The 23,211-nt window shown below is 33.2% G+C and overlaps 1 protein-coding gene across 2 annotated transcripts in view; it reads left to right on the plus strand.

Annotated features, from left to right (window-relative positions):
• Positions 1-4,436: 4,436 nt before the first annotated feature.
• Positions 4,437-23,211, plus strand: part of LOC114325634 (uncharacterized) — a 32,016-nt gene continuing 13,241 nt past the window's right edge. Inside the window, exon 1 of one of the 2 annotated variants that reach the window (XM_050655686.1) lies at positions 4,437-4,886. In XM_050655686.1, coding sequence (XP_050511643.1) covers positions 4,869-4,886 — 18 coding nt within the window. In that variant the 5' untranslated portion in view covers positions 4,437-4,868. The remainder of the gene's footprint in view (positions 4,887-23,211) is intronic. The other variant, XM_028273749.2, reaches the window with a different exon arrangement.

Here is a 23,211-nt window from a genome sequence, read left to right on the forward strand (position 1 = left end):
TAATAAAACTAGAATATAAACTTATAAGGAAACATTAAATTAAAATAAAAACGTACTAATACAGAAAGTATTCCAATTGCTGACGAAAGTGCCTTTAAATTTGCCTTTGTAAGTACCAAGACCTCAAAGTGTTCATCGCTTAAAGCTTTTCTTTTAGGCGTATCAATCATAGTTGCAAAAGAGAAAAGTCTTTCAACTGGTGCTGACGAAGGTAAGCATGTGTTGTACTTTATTGACACCCTTTTTAAGATTGGGTATTCATTTAAGATGTTCAAATTGGTTCTTTTGTCCTCCAAATATCTTAGCAACTCCAACTGTACTTTTGAAGTTTTATTATTGATGCTGGAACCCTGTTCATTCTGTGTATAATTAATAGTACAGCTGTTGTCCACTTGCTGGTCTCGAAAATTGCTAAAATCAAAAAAGTCATCCAAATTTTGATCTCCACTTTCATCTGATTCATTGCAACTTTCCAATTCCATTTTTGTTTTGGCGACAGTTATAACGCATTTTTTTTATATCTTCTATAGTTTTTTTGGGATTTTTTACGACATTGTACCACTTAAGCTTAAATTTAGGAAGAAGAACTGCAGCTATAATTGGATCTTCCCATTCCAAATTTAAAATGTTTGCAAAACGAGTATTTAAGCTTTTAATGCACATTTTTGCTAGATGTTCTCCTCCATATTTTACAGATTAGGTAAAAACAAAGCTCCATTAGCTATACAGTGATGAGCGCGCTAATAACAGGCAAAATAGCGCAAAAGATGGAAAACATAATACATTGCGAAACAAAAAGAGATGAAACTAGTGAAGGTGAAAATGATCGTTATAAACGTATAAAATAACATTAAATTACATAGTTTCCCACCTTTAGACGTCTGTGACAGGAGTATTTTATAAAATTCTACTGTCACAGTGACAGTTGTCATACTCCTCTAATACGTCTAAAGGTAGGAAACTATGTAATTTAATGTTATTTTAGACGATTATAACGATCATTTACATCTCCACTAGTTTCATCTCTTTTTGTTTTGCAATGTATTATGTTTTCCATCTTTTGACCTATTTTGCCGGTTATTAGCGCGCTCATCACTGTATAATAATATATTATAACGGTGACGAGTACGAAAAATGGGATTTAACATATTAGACACATCTGTATTGAAGGAATGGCAGTGTTATGCCTACGTTAGGTGCATTATCGGCGGGCGATAAATATTTAAAAGTATCCGAATATCAAGAAAAGTATCCGGATGCCGGATACTTTAAAATTTGATCACGGATACGGATACCGGATACAAAATTTAAAAAGTATACGGATACCGGATACAGCTTTCGGATACATAAAAAGTATCCGGATATTGTATCCGGATACTACCCAGCTCTGCTGTTCCATTCGATCCCATCTTGACAATTCCTTATTTATAAACGATAAAGGATAATCATTTAATAAACCAGATGTTAACAATTGTTTTTATTCTAAAAATGAATTTTCGTTAGAACAAGTAATTTTGGCTCTATCATTTTTTTTCCTGGTTTTTTCCTGGTTTTCCCTCGTGATTTACTATGGAATCTCTAACGCGAGAATTTTACTGTCATCGTTGAATTTGGTTGTCTTTTTAAAGACAGATCACATGCTATGATTTTTTTGTGACGGATATTCTTGAGTTGGGATTGATTTCATGTAATCGAATGAACTATTCTTTTAGTAAAGTCGTCCCAGGAACGCAACTGATAAATATTGGCGATATCATTTTAAAGTCTTCTACTTTAAAATGTATAATATACGTCTGAATTTCCAATATAAATGAGTCGGATTAAATAAAATATTAGAAGAATTTTTTTACTTAGCAACAACATTTTTGTTTATTTTAGTAGTATTTTGTATTTTGACAACTAAACCCGATTTGGGCTTCGAAACGTTAATAAAATCATTTTTGGTAAAATTGTGGCTTGTTTCCCATTAAAAATAGTTGATTGTAAAAATGCCACAAGGAAATAGCTTCAGAACAATAGCAAGAGACATGATTTGTTCGAAGCATTGTTAAGCTAAAATATATCTTTGACCAAATTATCAAACGAAAATTTGCGAATATTTCTTGGAAAATACTGCAAATGTAATATTCCAAGTGAAAGAAGCTTAAGAAAAAACGAAGTCGATTCTGTAGGTATATTCTGCGGTACTGAGTAACATAAAATTAGAGACAATAGGAGACAATTATTTTTATGTATGTGTGGATGAAACAATTGATTCTTCTGGACGTTACATCGCACATTTATTAATCGGATCTCTTAAAAATGGGCAAGCTTGTAAATCGCATTTAATTGTTTCCAAGAAGTTGAATAAAACCAACGCACTAGGTAACAGTTTTAAGGGTTTTGCAAGACAGTTTAGCAATTTTTTTTTCTTCCTTTAGCTGTTCCCAACGAAAAATTTTTATTTTTCTTTCAGATGCTGCACCTTGCATGGTTAAAGTAGGAAGCAATTTGAAAATGTTTTATCCTCGCTTAGTATATACAACTTGCCTAGCACATGGTTTAAATAGGGTCGCAGAAGAAATTAGAAAAAAATTTCCTCTAGTTAATAATTTTATTTCAAATATGAACAAAATATTTCTTAAGGCACCTATAAGGTATCAGTTGTATAAAGAACATTTGCCGAATCTTCCTCTTCCACCAAAACCTATTGTTACTGGATAAGAACTTGATAAGAGGCTGCAATGTTTTATGCAGAAATTTTTGCTGAACTGAAGCCAATAGATTCTTCCGAACCACTTATACTTTTCAAAGAATTGGTGAAAAATAAAATAGTACCACAGCAACTTTCATCCTTAAAATATTATGTACATACATGCATATTTGACACAAATAATACATGCATGTACATGCATATTTGACATAAATAAATGCATATACATGCACATTTGATACAAATAATATGCATATATTATATGCGCATATATCTTCCTTTTCAGCCTGCATATTTGCCTGACTTTGATTATTATGATTACCGGCCACCGGGGTTATCATGATATTGACAGAGCCCATTTTACTTCAAATCAGGCTCGAGGCACCACACAATTTTCGGGCCCCTAAATATAATTTAATAGTAATAATAATAACTGTTTTAAATTAATTATTTAATAGAAATATATTTGCACCAGAAATTTAAATTTTTATTGCCAATAAATAAAATTTATATTTTGACAAAATAACAATTTGATGATCTTTCCCGGGCTCCATTAAAATGCGGGCCTAAGGCAGGTGCCTCACGGGCCTATTGGTAAAATAGGCTCTGGATATTGAATGTATGATCCGCAAAATCATAGAAAAGTACTGGAACTGGGGTTTAGAAGTGAATAACAAAAAACGGAATATATGTGCGTTGGAGGTATACAGCAGAATCTAGCGTTGGAAAATCACTGTCAGGAATATAAATAGTTGCGGCTTGAAATTATACAAGATAGAACATTGGACAAGAATATCCAAGAAAGGTGCACACAACGAAGGAAAGCTATCGCATTATTGAACACAATCGTTTGGGAACAAAGTATCTCCAAAGAAAATTACCAGCAATTTTAAGAGCATTATAACATATAGCAGCGAAGTTTGGCCACTTAAAGAAAAATCCGAAAATATGCTCAGAACAACTGAAATGGATTTCTAGAGAAGAGCTGCTGGTATATCAAGAATAGATAAAATCAGAAATACAAGAATATTGGAGATAATGCGGATGTAAAGCTTACTATAATTGACGATATAAAAACAAAGCAACTAAGATGGTTTGGCCACGTACAACGTATGAAAGACGACAGATTACCCAAGCAAGTACTACGATGGACACCAAAAGGACGGCGGGAAAGAGGAAGACCTAGGAAAAGCCGGATAGAGGGAATTCACAGGGAAATTAGAGAAAGAGGCTTGAACGAAGACATGTGTTACGATAGAGAACAATGGGGGTAGTTGAATCGAAAATATTACGGTGGATGTTGGGTAATACTAGAAGGGACAGGTCCAGGAATGACTTGATTAGGGAAAGAGCTAAGGTGAATATAGTCACCAAAAAGATTTAAGAACAAAGACTGCAATGGTTTGGGCATGTCAGACATAGAACTGAAAACTATGTGTGATGAAGGACAAAACTGTAGAAGTTAAGGGGAACAGAGCTAGAGTGACCCCTGAAAAAGGAAAAGCTTAGGGAGAAGAAGAAGAATGGCTAAGACTCAATGATTTACTAACGTCCAAAAATAATAGAAAAAAAATGTTTAATATACTAAAAATTACCGTGGAAATAGATTTCCCTGGTTAACAAAACTGATAGTGAGAGGAATTATCCAAGAACACATTTTTATCTTATTTTATAAAGGTATAACAAATTAGAAAGTTTAATTGTTAAACTTAAAATTCTTGATAAAAATATGCTGGTTTACAAACAATATTCATAAAAGCTTAGTCATTGCTCATAATACTAATCAATAGTTTATCAATACCGTTAAAAAGTACACAAGTTAAAATAACGTGAAGCGTGGCAATCAATTCTTCTTGCTGCAGAACAACACCAAACCAAAAGAACTGTCTCTCTTGATATCGAAAAACCTCGCTAGGTTACAAATTGGTCAGCACGAGGCTCCGTCAGACTTCCTGGATTGGACATGATGTCTCCCCAAGTGTGATTTTTACACTTCCTTGTGAACGTGATATAACTTTTATCAATTGGACTTTTAACCTAGATACCATATATAAATTATAAAGAAGCTTTTGCTGATCAATTCGACTTAAGATTCTGTAGTATGTGATTCCGGCATCTGTAGCGAGTTCTTCAAATTAGTGGGTGAATATTTTCGATATTTTGGAATAATCCAGACATGGCGTTACCTTGTGAGGTTAGTCATTTTTTTTGTTTTTATTTTGATGTCGCAGTTTTCAATTGTTTAGCAACTGTTTGGTGATAGGTAACTAAAAAATTACTATGTAGTAATTATTACAAAAAAGATTTAAGTCAACATCATTTCATAATAGAATATAGATAAAGAACATTATAAAAAATTATGTGCCTGTAATATATTTAATAATGTTTTTACAGTATGCATATGGTACATTCCATGTCTAATCACTCAGGCAAAGAATTTTGGATCTCCGATTTGTCTGAAAATTGGTATATAGCTTCTGCGGGACGTAAAAATAAGATATTTAAGGTCAAAAAATCTTCTTCTTTTTTTCTCAAAATGTGATTTTATGCGATTTTACAGTGATTTGGTGTTTATTTAAACAAATTTGCATTTTCTGTCGTAAACTATCAATGAAAAACATAATATTTTAATAGAAAGGACTCGAAAATGTCGTTATATGGCATTATAACAAGTTATTTTGAATCAAAACAAGTTTTTGATCAAATTTTATAGTGTAAAAAACGTTAAAATACCGTTTTTTACATTTTCCTCCATTCCCAAAATACACCATCATCGATTTGGCTGAAAATTTGCCCACAGATATCCAAAAGATAGAACTTTAAGTGGTTAGAAGGATTTGAATTATATTACAATACCAAAAAAGTTACATGCAGTAATATCAGACTCAAAAGTATATATTAGTCCAGTCGGGATAGCATTTGACCTTGAATGCCGAGCTGCCCAAAATTTTATTTTTCTGATCTTTAAGGGAGTCAATAGTAGCCTAAATTTAAAATCACGAATGAATTCCTCCGTTACGTTAGCCGCCATCTTGATTTTAAAGGAGAACCTGTTTGGCTCAATATCTCCGCCATCTTTAACTTTTCGACAAAAATGGTAGGAACTGAAATTGTTCCAAATAAATCGTATTTACAATTATTACAATTTCTTTTTAACAATTTTTGTCGTGAGGTCGATATTTTCGAGTTAATTTTACTTACAGTAGACGCCTATATTTTTGACTATAATATTGCATGTAACTTTTTTGGTACTGTAATATAATTCAAATCCTTCTCACCACTTAAAGTCCTATGTTTTGTCTATCTGTGGGCAAATTTTCAGCGAAATCGATTATGACGTATTTTGGGAATGGAGAAAAATGTAAAAAACGGTATTTTAACGTTTTCTACACTATAAAATTTGATCAAAAGCTTGTTTTAAATCAAAGTAACTTGTTATAATGCCATATAATGACATTTTTGAGTCCTTTCTATTAAAATATTGTTTTTCATTGATACTTTACGATAGAAAATGCAAATTTGTATAAATAAACACCAAATCACTGTAAAATCGCATAAAATAACATTTTGAGAAAAAAAGAAGAAGAAGATTTTTTACCTTAAATATCTTATTTGTACGTCCCGCAGAAGCTATATACCAATTTTCAGACAAATCGGAGGTCCAAAATTTTTTTTGCTCCAAAATTGAGTGATTTGAAATGGAATGACCCATATATATTCCTATAACCGGTATTCTAATAAGCGGGTTCGACTGTATTATAAGCAAAATAGGAGGACTTACCAACTTTTTATCTAGTCTATCTGTCTAATTAGGTTTCTTCGGTCCATCTTTTAACATAGGCTTCCCCGCCTCCCCAATCCTTTTCCATTATTCTCTGCCTGTCGCTATAGTCATCCACCTAGAGCCCAGGTGCTTCTTGATATCATCTGTACATCTCATTTGGGCCCTTCCTCTGCTTCGTTTATATTCTCACGGTCACCAATTTATAAGAATTTTGTTCCATCGGTCTTCATTTTGTCTTATATTGTGTCCGGCAAATCTCCATTTCAATTTTACAACTTCTAACATCCCTCATCCAATAACTTTTGTTTTCTCTCTTATCCGCTCGTTTCTCTTTTTATTCATTAGTCTTGTGTGTAACATTTGTCTTTCCATTGCTGTTTGCGTTTTTATGATTTTGTCCATGTTTGCTTTTGTAAAAGTTCACGCTTGGTAACCATAAGTGAGAACATTGAGTACAAATTGATTGCATACCTTTGTCTTAGGATGTTGTGGATATCTTTTGGTTTTAAGGATGTAGCTCAGTATGCCAAATGCCTCCCATGCCAGTCTAACTCGTCTTTTGATCTTTGCCGTTTGTCTAATACATTTGGAAAATTAAACTTTTCGATCATATATTAATAATCGTTACTAATGTGGGGCATGCCCAGAAAAATTAATATTTTCTCTAAATTTTATAAGGCTTTTCATACTTGAATACAAGTATTCCAATTATTTTTAACTTACCAAATATGTACCACGTGTTAGCAAAGCCGCGTCTGAAAAATTTATATATAGTGGAACCTCGATTATCCGTCAGGGCACCGGACCAAGGGTATGACGGATATTTGAAAAGACGGTTTAACAGAACATTAAAAAAAATAAAAATTCGTAGTACATATAACTCTCAAATTGTATTTGTATGTTTTATTTGACAATATAATAGGGATTTATGTTAGTACAGTAGAATCAATTTGATTTAAAACATTCCGAAATCTTTGTTTGTTTTATTGTTATATATCCAGAGCCCTGAATAAGAACAAAAATAATTTACATAAAAAGATGCGGTGGTGGCATAACTGCACGTATACATTTCAACGAATTTCGTTTGGCTTATCGCAATGCTCAAACAAAATGAATTGATGACATTTTGCAACGGCTGGATTTCTTAATCGAATTAAAATCATCAAATTTAATAATTATTGTGCTGTGTATTTTTATTTTCGGCTTGCGATTCTAAAAATAGAACTCTAAAAGCACGGTATCATTATTTATCATTACCTATTTAAATTGAAATTTAATCCAGAGCCCTGAATAAGAACAAAAATTATTTACATAAAAAGATGCGGTGGTGGCATAACTGCACGTGTACATTTCAACGAATTTCGTTTGGCTTATCGCAATTCTCAAACAAAATGAATTTATGACTAAATTTTTACTTATGTAGTCAATATAACTTATGTATGGACCCTGACGGATGATGAGACGGATAATCGAGGTTTCACTGTAATGTAAAATTGTTTAGCTTGTCTGTGGTTAACTTAGTATTTTAGTTAGTGTTATTGATTCATATTTTATCAAAGTTGAAACATACCAACATGTTCTCTTAATAAATTACGTAACTGATCATCATAATAATAACTGATCAGCATACTTATTGAGTCTCTATGAATTTTGATAAAAAGAACAGGTTTTAAGTTAAAAATGGTAAATTTATTATTAAGGGGGTAGGCGCAAAATCTTGGTGCAATGCTATTTAAACGCATTTATTTTTTTCGAATCCTGAGAAAACTAATAAATATTTTTGAAAAATTAAACGCAGCATGAAAGATTACATTATTACCGAGGGCTGGAAGTCCCTTAGAATAAACAAAAAGTTTCTTTTTAAAATTTTCTCTTTTATTTTCCACCCCTCTAACTTTATTAAAATAAACCCACCCCTTTAATTAAAATAAACATTATAGAAATTTTCAGGGACTTTCGGCCCTCGGTAATAATATAATCTTTCATTCGGCGTTTAAATTTTTCAAAAATACTTATTAGTCTTCTCAGTATTCGAAAAAATGAATGCATTTAAATAACATTTGACCAAGATTTTGCGCCTATTCCCTTTTAAATTAAAATGTTGGGTTATGTAGAAAATAACATGTCAGGTTTATAAATACCTTTCTCAGTTTTGATGTAAGATATAAACTTTTACTGGATTGTTATTTTTCATAAAGGTAATTATTTTTTTTAATACGTGGACTTGATGGCATAATCCCGTTTTCAAAAAATAGAAATCCAACATACACCACACATAAGGTAACTGAAATATATGTCTCGTGTGTTACGGCGTGACAATATCTTTTTGAAGACACATGACATCTAAGTGTACATTTTGCAATTAAGGTGCAAAAGTGAATTATCACGCAGCAACAACAAGTATTATTGACTATAACTACCTAACTGTCTAACCAGTAGCATTTTTGAATAGAAATCGTATATTCTAAAATTCCCACCAAAAAAACTCAAAAAAGACGTACAAAACTTCATGATTTTAAAGATTATTGATGTCAAGTTGAAGCTAGTCTCCATTTGTTGTAGTTTTTTTTAATCCGGCATGTATTTCCTTTTGCCACAAAACATTTCATAACCGAACTCTCTTAGCTTTATGTAGTCAGTAAACTTCAATTATTGATTCACTTGAAATGAGAAAGAATGACGATCAATAGTTATTTTCCTAACAAGTGCAGAAAGTCATTCTTTTCCGCACGCGACTGCAGTTTGCCGAACGACGCGAAGCGGGAGTTCGGCAAGCAGTCGAGTGCGGAAAAGAGACTTTCTGCAAGAGTTAGGAGCAATATTTTTTCTAAGAGTCTTTAAAAAATGAGCAAATCTTAATCAATTCATTTAATTAATATGAAAATACATACACAAATTATTTCTTTGACAAGGTTGTCAAAACCAAACTTTCAATATAATTAGTTAGCATGACGACGATCTTGGTTTCCATGACGATGATTCAAAACGACTATTATTGTCTACCGATTTGACTTTCGAATATTATGTCAAAATAATTTTATTTCATCGAATTGTCGCGTTAATTTCATTAAAACAGGAACACAATAAGATATATTTGAAATAAATTAGTAAATAATATCTAAATATTAGTTTATTGCATGTATTATAATTACTTTTAAGGCCATATTAACATATCTAAATTAACACGCGTACGGAAAAGTAAAAAACGCGTGCGGAAAAGTAACACGCGTGCGGAAAAGTAACACGCGTACGGAAAAGTGAAACTTTCTAACTAAAAAGCGTGCGCGAAAGTAGACATTTTTGCACGCTCGTAGAAAAAATAATTTCAGCAGCATAAATACGAATTTTTTTTATCTTTGCTTAGGTCTATAGTAAATATTCTCACAAGGTTGTAGTTGACGTCTTGTACATTTTGGTGGTGACAAAAATGCAGAAATTCTGCAAACAGTTTTATTGAAATTACTCTGTGACTAGTTTGCCATTTGTGCATATTTTCATGACAGAAACGTGAGTCATCCGAGATGTTGGTCTTACAATCTTGTTGGAGACTTCCTGTTGGTCTTCGGCCTTCTACCTTTTTTTCTACTCTCTCTCTCTCTCCTATTACGCTACAGTGGCGTCCCCTAGTATCCGCCTCCAAGTATCTCTGTCCCTGACTGCTCTCTTCCAGTTGTCCACCCTTAATATCTCTTTAGCATCGGTTCTCACTTCGTCTATCCACCTCTTCCTTGGTCTTCCTACTGGCGCACGTTCCACCATAGTTCCGCTAAGCGTTCTACTAGGTGTTCTGTCCTTATCCATTCTTAAAAGGTGACCTGCCCAGCGCAGTATTTGTGTTATTGCATAATTTGCTATAGAGGGTTCTTTGTAATGTTGATATAACTCGTGGTTGAACCTTATTTTCCATATAGCATTGTCGCAAATGGGTCCCAATATTCTCCTTAATATCTTTCTTTCAAAAGTATTAAAAAGGTTTATTGTCTATTCATGATTCAATAAAATTGTGTTTTGACTAGGAAAGTTTTGGGGTAGTTCTGATTTCTTTCATTATATATGGATTTTGGGCTGCTGAATCCGAATATGAGGTTTGCGGACAAAATTTCTTGCCGGAACATTGAAAAAATCGCGAAAAAAGCGAAAAATTTCAGCTTTTTTCCGCTTTTTTGCTAAAATCTCGAAAACTATTCACTTTTAGTAAATGGTCTGTTAACAGAAATTAAAGTACTTAAAATTATCTACAAATATCACTATTTACTCTTTTTCTCAGACGAACCGTTCGGTCTAAAGTACAAGTTGAAAATTGCCAATTTTTAACGGTCTCGGCAAAACCCAGTTTTTACATTCCAAATTTCTCCTAGTTTTCTGTACAAATAATAAATGTTAGTTCATAGGTATGGTATGTCTCTTGTGACAGCTTCCATGAGTCCATTTTGATAGAGCCACAGAAGATCAGGTACAGTTTCATTTGGTGTGAAAATTTCCTTCGGATTTGTTATCTTGATTTCTGATGAACCTTGAGGTTTTGTCCTTTCAAAATGAATTAGTTGAACAGCACCCTGACTTCCATAAACCTCAGGCGTAGGTTTCTTTTTTATCCGAGGAATGGATTGCTTAGGAGCTACTGCTTGTTTTGGTGTAATACAAGAAATGCCACATATGACGTGAAAAGTGTGGTATTCGTCGATTGTACTTGTACGTTAAAATCAGCGTTATCATACACCTACTGTATAAAGCACGGCCGGTCAATTTTCTGCGGATCGCTTGCGAATGCTGACACTTCCAGGCGAACAGCTTCTGTATAGGATGAACAAAACCCCAAAGAGCAAACTACATCAACCTATTTTCTTGAGCCGTACTTTTTGTAGGGAAAACGGCCAACCCTGCAAGGAATGGTGAGACCAACTATCTGGGCCTTACTACCGCTACAAGACTTTGAGCAAGCGCGTTGCTTATCTGGAAGTGTCAGCAGTGGCAGGCGATCCGCAAAAAATTGATAAGCTGTGCTTTACATAACAGGTGTACGAAAACGCTGATTTTAACCCTTTCTATGCCAGGCCTCAATCCCAAAGGTTTTTTCATGCTTAGAGTCAGAGTCCAATTGCCTTATATATACGTCGCATATAAATAAACAAATAAATGACCAAAACATGTTTTAATGAGTTTTTTTATTAACCAACTTAAACGTTTTCTTTTCAAAAGTACTCATCAGAGAGCAAAACCAACTTGAAAAGATGTAACTAACTTAAAAAAAATAATGTAATGTAAATTAACATTGAAAGTTTTCTTTTGTGTGGTACTCCTCAAAGCATGACACTACGCAAAGGCCGACTCCGCATCTTGCACACATGTATCTCGATTCGCTTCTTTTTTTTTTCTGGTCTTTTCTGTGGCTACAAACGCTTCACCTTCTAGCTGATACCTATAAGCGTTGCCACCAGTGCTACAATATAGCATATATCTAAAATATGTGCACCAATATATGCCCGCATGCACCAGGGCCCGCATGACCTGTTTTAGGTGCCAACATTTTGAGGCTTTGGGAAGAATAATCTAACATTTTCGGACATATTTTTACGGCATTGGGACACCAATGAGTCTAAAATTTTATAAGCAATGCATATTTTCGGCTTTGGTAAATTAAGACCATAACACCTTGAACGTATATGTATATACCGCGGCTGGGAATACAGACCCACTTTTTGACATATATATGCTGCGTTGGGACAGAAAGGGTTAATGTACATACAATCGACGGATACCACACTTTTTACGTCATGGGTGGCATTTCTTGTATTGCACCAAAACATGCAATAGCTCCTAACCAATCCATTCCTCGGCTAAAAACTAAACCCGCACCTGAGGTTTGTGGAAGTCAGAGAGCTGTTCAACTAATACATTTTGAAAGGACAAAACCTCAAGGTTTATCAGAAATCAAGATCCGAAGAGAATGTTCACACCAACTGAAACTGTGACTCCATCTGTGCCTGATCTTCTGTGGCTCTAAGGGAAAAGCAGAGACATTCACGGTACTTTAGGATGGAATGGATTCACGGAAGCTGCGAGAGGAGACATACCATATTCATATTATGAACTAACATTTATTATTTGTACAGAAAACTAGGAGAAATTTATCAAATGACAGCATTCTAATAAAAACTAAAGTTTTGGAATGTAAAAAGTGGGTTTTGCCAAAACCGTTAAAAATTGGCAATTTTCAACTTGCACTTTAGACCGAACGGTTCGTCTGAAAAAAAAAGTAAATAGTGATATTTGTAGATAATTTTAAGTACTTTAATTTCTGTTAACGGATCATTTACTAAAAGTTAATAGTTTTCGAGATTTGAGCAAAAAAGCGGAAAAAAGCTGAAATTTTTCGCTTTTTTCGCGATTTTTTCAATGTTCCGGCAAGAAATTTTGTCCGCAAACCTCATATTCGGATTCAGCAGCCCAAAATCCATATATAATGAAAGAAATCAGAACTACCCCAAAACTTTCCCACTAGGGAGCTCGTAGAGTACAAATTCACTGAATCATCAGTCATGATCAATGTTTCTACTCCATATGTTGCTATTGGCCGTATGATAATTTTGTATATTTTAAAGTTTACTTCCCTGTGGATGTCTTTGGATCCAAACAGCTGCGACATAGAGAAGTATGTTTAGTTAGCAAGCATTTTCCGTGTCCGTATTTCCTCCTCCTCGCTGCTATTCTCAGTTATCTATACACCCAGGTATAGTGTTGCCCAAATGCAAGACCAAGACGAGACTTAGACAGTCTTGGTCTTGGTCTTGCGCCAATACACCTGGTCTTGGTCTTACACTCTTGGTCTTGGTCTTGCAGCAAGAGTCTTGCAAGTCTCGCAGTTACCCATTAGCCTATTGCTATTTATTTATTAAGCGTTACTTTAGATCTTAGAACAACGTACATTTCACATATTCTAAAAGTGCCGGTGGGGGATGGCGTCTATTCGTAGTATTATAGTCGGTGTAAGAGCGAGAAAGTATTCGAAATCATGAAATAACAAATGTTATATTATTTGTTATTTCATTATTTCGAATACGTTCTCTCTTTACATCGACTATAACACTACGCATAGACGCCATCCCCACCGACACCTTTAGAATCTGTACACTGTAACAGAATAGGTACATTTTAATCTTGAATTAAAATAGCCATAGTAATGACCAATAAAATTAATAAATGTCTAAACTAACATTGGGTAAGGTGTGAACCTACGATCTAAGCGATCCGTGCCTATGCTCTAACTAACTGAGCTATCCATGGTCCACGGGAGTCACTCTGTTTCTTAATAAACGTTTACATTTAATAAGCTTACATGTGCTAAAACATGGTTAAACTACAAGAAAACCAAATTAATGACATAAAGTTGGCTGTATTTCAAAGACCATTATCTGTCTAGAAAGGGATTGATCGACCCCCACCTTATAGGAAATGGAATAAAAAGGTTTATATAATTTGTCATTTATTTAAATAAAAAATAAAATACAATGCAAATTAAATTACAGAACAGTACGCAATTGCTTTGACGTTACTGTTACTTTATCTTTATATTAATTTTTTTGACCAAGAATTAATACAAAATACAATTCTTTATACTCGTTACTATCAAGTACCCAATACCCTAAGTAGGATATTGTTACTTTCCATAGTCCAATAGTCCAATACCCTATACCGTTAATTCGTTACTTTAAATATTTGGGTATTTTGTTTATAGCCGTTTTGTTTAAAGCAGCCGGAATTATCTGTTAATTTGTCTCGTTACTTTTGAATAACATTAATACTATGATTAAAGTAATTTAACCCGCGAGTAGTCGCGCGGTGAGATAGAATCTCAATTTTTATCCTTTTTCGCCATAACTTGATGAAAAATTTTGCAATTTTGAAAAAATTTCGTAAGTGCCTCGAGGAAGGGTGTAGTAATGCGTAGGAATTTTTTTGTTCTTCTTTTTTTTGCGGAATTTATGGCTTTCGGGAGAGCCAATTAGGTTTAACCCGCGAGTAGTCGCGCCGTTAGATAGAATCTCACATTTCATCCTTTTTCACAGTAAAACCTGTCAGTAACGGCCACTAAAAATGAAAGAACTTTTGGCCGATATAGAAAGGTGGCCGCTATTGCCAGTTTTTGTAGTCTACATATAATTGGTTTGGGAAATTTTTAAACTGGCCGAGGTGGCCGATGTTGGCAGGTGGCCGTTAACACAGGCTTTACTGTACAGTAAAATTTGTCAGTAACGGCCACTAAAAATGAAAGAACTATTGGCCGATATAGAAAGGTGGACGGTATTGCCAGTTTTTGTAGTCTACATAATATAATTGGTTTGGGAAATTTTTAAACTAGCCGTTAGAACAGGTGGCCGATGTTGGCAGGTGACCGTTAACACAGGTTTTACTGTACAGTAAAATTTGTCAGTAACGGCCACTAAAAATGAAAGAACTATTGGCCGATATAGAAAGGTGGGCGGTATTGCCAGTTTTTGTAGTCTACATAATATAATGGGTTTGGGAAATTTTTAAACTGGCCGTTAGGACAGGTGGCCGATGTTGGCAGGTGGACGTTAATACAGGTTTTTTTAATAAAATTGTTAGAAATATATATTTTCAATATAAAAAGTAGATAAAAATAGTACAAAATAAAAATTTGTTTTAAATTCGTATTTTGAGATAGAATCTCACACGCGACTATCGACGTTACAGAAGTGAGCGCGACTACTCCCGGGTTAAAAAAGCATGAAAATAGAGACTTCATCTTTTAAGTTTAAAATGCGAAAGTCTCAATGAAATTTAAGCTGTTAATTTTTTGTTTGTAGTCTGCTGCGCGATTAAAAGGAATGATGAGTTTAAATTTCTTTATCAAAGATAAGCATACCGAAAACTGAAAAGGTAACATAATCTGTTTCGCGATTAACAACGCGACATGTGTCGGTGTCATAAACACCAAAAGAATTACATATCAAAGAAAGAAACTTATTGTTCATTATGTTAAAATATAATAGAAATATACTTTTGTTTGATAGTCGAAAATAGCCGTGCATTTTCAGCAAATTTCGGTTTGTTTAACTGATATTGCACACTCAGCACAAACAATGTTTAGTCTAATAACAATAACTCAGGCCGATAAAATTTGTAATACATATTATATTTCTTATCAGCTAAACTAAGATGACATATATTTTTAAAATGTTGTGGCGGTTATTATCAAAATCTGGACAATTAATTAATTTCAGAGCGAAGAAATCGTCTGCTGGGAAAGCATGTTCAAAATGTTTTATTTCTACATTGTACTTATGATCCCTGAGTACGTATCAAATGTGGCAAATTTTCGCTATGTATGCTTATGGTATTGTTCGTAATGCGCATAAGTCCAATTTTACAAATTTTTGTTTTACATATTCTTTTGCGTCTCATAGAGTCTCTAAGCATATACCCGAAATATTATACTACTTAAATGACACTCGGTCCTAACTGCAAGACGCAAGAGTCTCGCAGGGTTAGTCTTGTTCTTGCTCAGATCTTGCAGGCTCAGTCTTGGTCTTGGTCTTGCTAAAATTAGGCGGTCTTGGTCTTGGTCTTGTGAAAATGCAAGAACAAGACCAAGACCCATTTTGGGCAACACTACCCAGGTATGTTTTCTGCAAATAAACTCTGCAAGTTTCGTTGGTTCCTTGCTTGTATTAGAGCTTTAGTTTTATCTACATTAACGGCCAGCCCCATTTCCTTCGCATTTTGTTTAAACTCCACATGTAGTTCTGTGATGTCTCTTGCAGTTCTTCCCATCAAATTTACATCATATGCGTACGTTGAAATCTACTTAGACGTATGAAACAGTAAATTTTTTGGGTTTACAGACATTTTTCTGATGACATGTTCCATAATATTATTGATGACATGATTAAACATAGTCGGTGCCAGCCGATCTCTCTGTTTTACTTTAGTTATCTGGAAGGGATCTGTCAATTCCTTTTGAACTCATACTTGCGCTTCTGTGTGAGTCGTGGTGGCTTGTACTAACTTTACCTATTTATTTGGTATACCAAATTCTTGCATAATTACATATATTTTATCTCGATGTATGTAACCACAGGCTTGTCAAAAATCTACAAAGATTTGGTAGATATCTATGCCCTTTTCTTCTACTATAAATTGTTTTATAGTACTTGTCCTTCTGGCTATATAGCCAAAGTAATTTAGGCAGGCTCGGTTCAGTTTTTTATTAGCCTGTTATTTATATTAAGCTCTTCCAAAATTGACAGATTGGTTCCGTGTTCTGTCTAGGATATGCGTAAAATTCGTATGCAGTTTCGATCTTATTTTTATCGATGTTTTGAGAGACTATATTGTTCTGAAGCTATTTCTTTGTGGCATTTATGTAATTTATTATTCTAAATGGAAAATAAGCCACAACTTAACTTAAAAAATGATTTTATTAACGTTTCGACTTCCAACTCAGACGTCGCGTCGTTGTGAAAATACAAAATATTACTAAGTTAAACAAAAATGTTGTTGGTTAGTAAAAAATTCTTCTAATAATTTAATTTAATCTAATTCATTCATATCGGCAATTCAGACATATATTATACTTTAATTCTTCTACTTTAAAATGATATTGCCAATATTTATTAGTTGCGTTCCTAAGACGACTTTATTGAAAGATAGTTCAAGCAACTATATATTGAGAGGCTATGTTTCAACCGCGTATGTATAGTAGGTTGTAATGGGAAGAATATGAGTATTGACCGAATAGATAGCTCGGGTCGCTATTAGTCTACGCTTCATTTCTGAAGGGCTATCGCCATTTTTGGTTATCATGAAGCCCAAGTAAATAAATCTATATGTTACCGTTAAAACCCGATTTCAGTTAAAACAGAATTTACTAGGAAAAACTAGTTTTAACTATGCGCTTTAGACAATTCTAGTTTTAACTAGTCAAAACTAGATTTGACTGCTACATTCAGTTAAAACTAGAAATCCCGAACGGATTTCATTTAGAGTAATTTACAGTAGGAAAAATGAAAGAATACCCATGAACGAACATATAAACCACGCTGTATTTTCCTGTCACCGTGTCACACAAAAAATTGGCCAGCGCAAGTACATGTAATAATTATTGTTACATGTACTTGCACTGGACAATTTTCTTTGTGACACGGTGACAGGAAAAATACAGCGTGTTTTATATGTTCACTCATGGGTATTATTTCATTTTTCCGACTGTATACTAGTTCAAAGTAGCTTTTTTGGAATTACTGGCGAATACCAGTTAAAATTGTTGCAAGAGACAAGTATGTATTACGGCTTGTTCGGGGTAGTGTTAATGACGAAGGCGGCCGGTCGGTAGCAAAGTAGTGTGTGAAACTGTTGATTGTTTTGCATCGTTTTTATTGGTTATATTACACCACTGTGTATTATTCACCATTAGTAATAATATCGAAGATCAGATTGAGAGCAGAGATATAAGGACGTGGAAAAATTTGTTTTGGAAATGATTTTACAAATGGAAGAGACAGAGAAGAAAGAAAGTCACTACAATGTTGTGACCAAAAGCATATATAAATTAATGGTTGAAGTACAAGATGCGGAACTATCTGCCAAGAAAACACTTTTTATATAACACAATAAGTATAACTTTTTATAGATATGATCAATACTTTTATATCAATGTGTGAAACCTGCCAACGGAAGAAGAGTAAAAAAATAAAAACGAAGAGAGCTCTTGTGTCCAAACCTATATTGCATTCAGAAATGAATAATCGCTGTCAGGTAGATTTGATCGATATGCAATCACAAGAGAATGGCATATAAACGACTCTAAATGAAATCCGTTCGCAATTTCTAGTTTTAACTGAATTTAGCAGTCAAATCTAGTTTTGACTAGTTAAAACTAGAATTGTATAAAGCGCTTAGTTAAAACTAGTTTTTCCTAGTAAATTCGGCTTTTAACTGAAATCGGGTTTTAACGGTAACATATTATATACCACATCGAAATTTATCACTTGGCGTATGTGCGATAGATTATTATTTGACAGAAAATATTTAATTGATTGCTTTTATCTCTGGTGCACATAGATTTTATTTTTCTTCTTGGCTGTGCTATTTCTTGAGTGTTGTTTCGTGTTTTTATGGTATGCTGTAGGTTGTAGAAAGTCCTTCTTTCTTTAACTAATTTTAAGGTTTCCCCTAATATCCAATATTTGTTTTGTGAATTTTATACTTTTTCCGATGAATGAATCTGGCGTTTTATTTCATTCCATGCTTTATTTTTGTCTCTTGTGCTTTTTCCTTGTTTTTCAGGTTTATCTGGAATTTCTTCGCATTATTTATCTTTAGCTGTTTTGTCTGATCTGTGTTTCTAGTTGTGAGGAATTTGAGCATGCAGTTCATTTTTAGCAACTTATGATCTCATCTATTAGCAACATAAGATATGCAGATGATACCGTGACAATGGTAAGCTCTGCTGGAGAACTCCAATTACTACTTACTAAACAAAACAAACAGTTTCTGTGAAGAATATGGACTAAAAATTAATATAAAAAGACCAAATACATGATAATAACTAAGAAAACAATCATACAAACAAGCATACATTTGGTAAACATGCAGATAGAAAGGGTTCTTCTTCTTCTTTAAGTACCGTGCCCAAATTTTTAGGCGTGAGTAGCTTCCATAACAATTTGCCGATATCGTTCTCGATCTTGTGCGGCATGTAACAATTGATCTGCTGATAAGCCAGTCCATTGACGAAGGTTTCGGAGCCATGAATATTTCTTTCAACCAATTCCTCTTTTTCCGTCGATCTTTCCATTGAGTATTAACTGCAGCATCCTGTATCTGCTACCTCTCATTATATGCCCCAGATATTCAAGTTTTCTCTTTTTTATCATCTCAATTAAGTCACCTTCGCCTTGACCTACTCTGTTTAAGACTTCTCTGTTTGAAATGCGTTGAACCCAAGATATTCTGAGCATTCTACGATACGACCACATCTCAAAGGCTTCTAATTTGTTCATCATGTTTCATAGATCTAAGTTTCATAAATGCTCCTCTTGCAATTTCTATACGAGTTTTAATTTCTTCATCCGGATTTAGTGTCTCGTTTATCCAACATCCTAGGTATTTAAAATGGTTAACTTTTGTTATTGATTCATCACTGACAATTAGTTGCATAGGGCCGACGTCTTGTTTACTAACCACAAGTAACTTTGTCTTTGTTGCATTTATGTTAAGTCCGTTATTGGAGCATTCTCTAGTGACTCGATCAATAAGGAATTGAAGATCTTCGATATTTTCAGCCATGATCGCGGTGTCGTCTGCATATCTGATGTTGTTAATAGTTTCTCCCCCGATTCGAACTCCACATTGTCCTTCCAAGGCTTTATTAAAAATTATTTCTGAGTATACGTTAAACAAAGTTGAGGATAACACACAACCCTGTCTGACACCTCTTTGAATGCAAATTTTGTCTGTTTCTTTGCCGTCTACCAGAATAGAAGCTTCTTGATTCCAATATAGATGTTGCAAAAGTCTCAGATATTTATCATCTATTCCAATCATTTCTAGATATTCAAACAACCTATCATGTTGAACTCTATCAAACGCCTTCTCAAAATCTATAAAGCAGACGTAAATTGGTTTCTGTACTTCCCATGATCGTTGAAGTAATGTTAACATTGAGAACAAAGCTTCCCTTGTTCCCAATCCTTCTCTGAAACCGAATTGTTTGTTTCCCCATTGTCTCTTCACATTTCTGCTTGATTCTATTAAGAATTATCTTAAGAAGTAGCTTGAGAGAGTGGCTCATGAGACTAATTAGTCTAAAGTCTTTACATGATGATGTATTAGGTTTTTTTGGGAGTGGAATAAATGTAGACTCCAACCATATCTGTGGCATCATTCCAGTCTCGTGTATATGGTTATAAATATTTGTTAATTGTGAGACATTATCGTCATCCAGAAGTTTGAGCCAGTCTGATGGTATTTGATCAGGGCCTGGAGATTTCCCATTTTTGCTCTGTTAGATGGCTTTCTCTACTTCCGCTTTTAAAATACTAGGACCAGTATTCGTATACTTTGTGGTGTTAAGTGGTGGCCTCGTATCCAGGAAGAGCTCTTTTATATAGTTAGTCCATTCTTCCCTTTTTTCATCCAAGTCGAGAATTATGTTACCTTTGGAGTTTCTCATAAAGTGAGAAGTTCTTTTTCTCTGAATATAGGTAATTTCTTTAAGCTTTTTATGTATATTAAACTCGTCATGTTTTCTTTGTAGTTCTTCTATTTCACGACATCTTTGTTCCATCCAGTCCTCTTTTGCTCGCTTAACCTCGTATCTTATTTGTCGATATATCTCTCTATACCGAATAGAAATACCGATATAGAAAGGGTTGATTAACACAAATACATAGGAATCTGGATTTCAGAGAAAAAAATGATCAAACAACATATCTAAGAATAACAGAAATAAAGACCAGGATAGAAATATCAAGAAATGCGTTTGTAAAAATGAAAACAATTATCTGCAACAAAGACCTTAGATTAGAACTGAGAGTAAGAGCTTTTAGATGCTACGTGTTCTCGATACTGCAATATTACTCTGGGCTAATTAGCAAAATTCATGGAAAAGTTATTTACCAGCAATTTTATTGCTGGAATCGAATTATAAAATCCTATATATTAATAATATAGGTATGCAAAGTCCGCAGATAGTGTGCTACTTTTTTTATAAACAAAATGGCGCCGACAAATCGTATTTTTTTCAGTTATTGCTCTATAACTCCGAAGATTTTAACTTTACAACAAAAGCACCCAAATAAAAATTCACCGCAATTAAATTCTGCATAGAGATATGTTTTTCACGATTTGCTCTGATGAAAATTTTCCTCGGAAAATGCGGGTTTTCCTAACAAAAACTATAATTTTCAAATAAAGTTTTAGGTAAGTAATTATTAATCAATAATTAAATAACTTAGTGACATCAAAGATTTCTTGGTATAGATTGTAATTCCAGAAGCCGGTGAAAATTAAACGAATATTTTAGCAACAATTCAATTGTTAATTAACAATTTACGATCGCAATAATAACCAAAATAATCATGATACATTGATCAAACTTATAAAGATTATAAAGATGAGATGCTTGTTTAATATTTTATCGACAAAATATAAATTTTTCTTATTTTTGCATAATCTTTAAATTTTGAAAAAAAAATAGTTATAATGCGTTGGTCTAATTAGTAAAGTACAAAGAAAGGTTATTTACCAGCAATTTTATTATTAATCGAATAATTATTAATCGAATTATAAGATCCTATATATTATTAATATAGGTATGCAAAGTCCACAGATAGTGTGCTACTTTTTTTATAAACAAAATGGCGCCGACAAATCGTATTTTCTTCCATTATTGCTCTATAACTCCGAAGATTTTAACTTTACACCAAAAATACTCAAATAAAAATTCACCCCAATTTAATTCTACATAGAGGCATGTTTTTCCCGATTTGCTCCGACGAAAATTTTCCTCGGAAAATGTGGGTTTTCCCAACAAAATCTCGAATTTTCAAATAAATTTTTTGGGCCAGTAATTATTTATCAATAATTATATAGCTTGGTGAAATAAAAGCTTTCTTGGTATAGATTATAAATTCAGAAGCCGGTTAAAATGAAATTAATATTTTAGCAACAATTCAATTGTTAATTAACAATTTACAGTCGCAATAACAACCAAAATAATCATGAGACATTGATCAAACTTAGAAGATTATAAAGGTGTGATGCCTATTTAATATTTTGTCGACAAAATATAAATTTTTCATTTTTTTGCATAATCTTTAAATGTTTAAAAAAATTGTTATAAACAAATTAACATTTCTTAGAAATTGTTTATTATATTCTAATTTTAAAAAATACTTAAAATGCGTATTTCATAGGTCTTGAAAATGAATGCTTTAAAAAATTTTTCCAACCATTTGCAAAAAAGTTAGGAAACAGCAAAATAAATATACGATATCTCCATTGTTTATAATTTGTTTTAATTGTTTCAAAGCTTAAAAGTGAGTCTATGGTACAATCTAATTACTCACAAAGAATGTCAAAAATTAGTGCAATGGTTATATTTTAATCAAAGATTAAAAATACTTTTTTTTGTAATTTTTAGCGCAAAAGTAGGCTTGATAGAGCCGGAGATAAAATGTTCACTCGAAGCGACTGACACGCTTAAACTCGCGCGAGTTGTGTATGTTGGCGGGTAGCTACGGTACTGTATTATTCTACTTTCGCGCGTGTAAATTAGAAAAAAATATATTTATAATCTTTAATTAAAATATAACCATTAAGCTGATAATCGATATTGTTTTATAAATAATTAGCTTGTACTTTAAACTCACTTCTGCGCTTTGAAAGAATTAAAAAAAATTATTAACACCGTAGTAATCGTATGTTTACTTTGCTGTTTCATAACTTTTTTGCAAATGGTTGCAAAAAAGTTTTAAAGCATTAATTTTCAAGATATTTGAAATGCGCATTTTAGCTATTTTTTAAAATTATAATATAATAAAAACTTTCTGAGAAACGTTAATTTGTTTATAACTATTTTTTAAACATTTAAAGATTATGCAAAAAAATAAAAAAATTATATTTTGTCAACAAAATGTTAAATAGGCATCTCATCTTTATAAGATTTCAAAGTTTGATGATAATTATTTTGGTTATTATTGCGACCGTA

Source organism: Diabrotica virgifera, chromosome 1 (assembly GCF_917563875.1).
Source record: "Diabrotica virgifera virgifera chromosome 1, PGI_DIABVI_V3a".
Lineage (NCBI taxonomy): Eukaryota > Metazoa > Arthropoda > Insecta > Coleoptera > Chrysomelidae > Diabrotica > Diabrotica virgifera.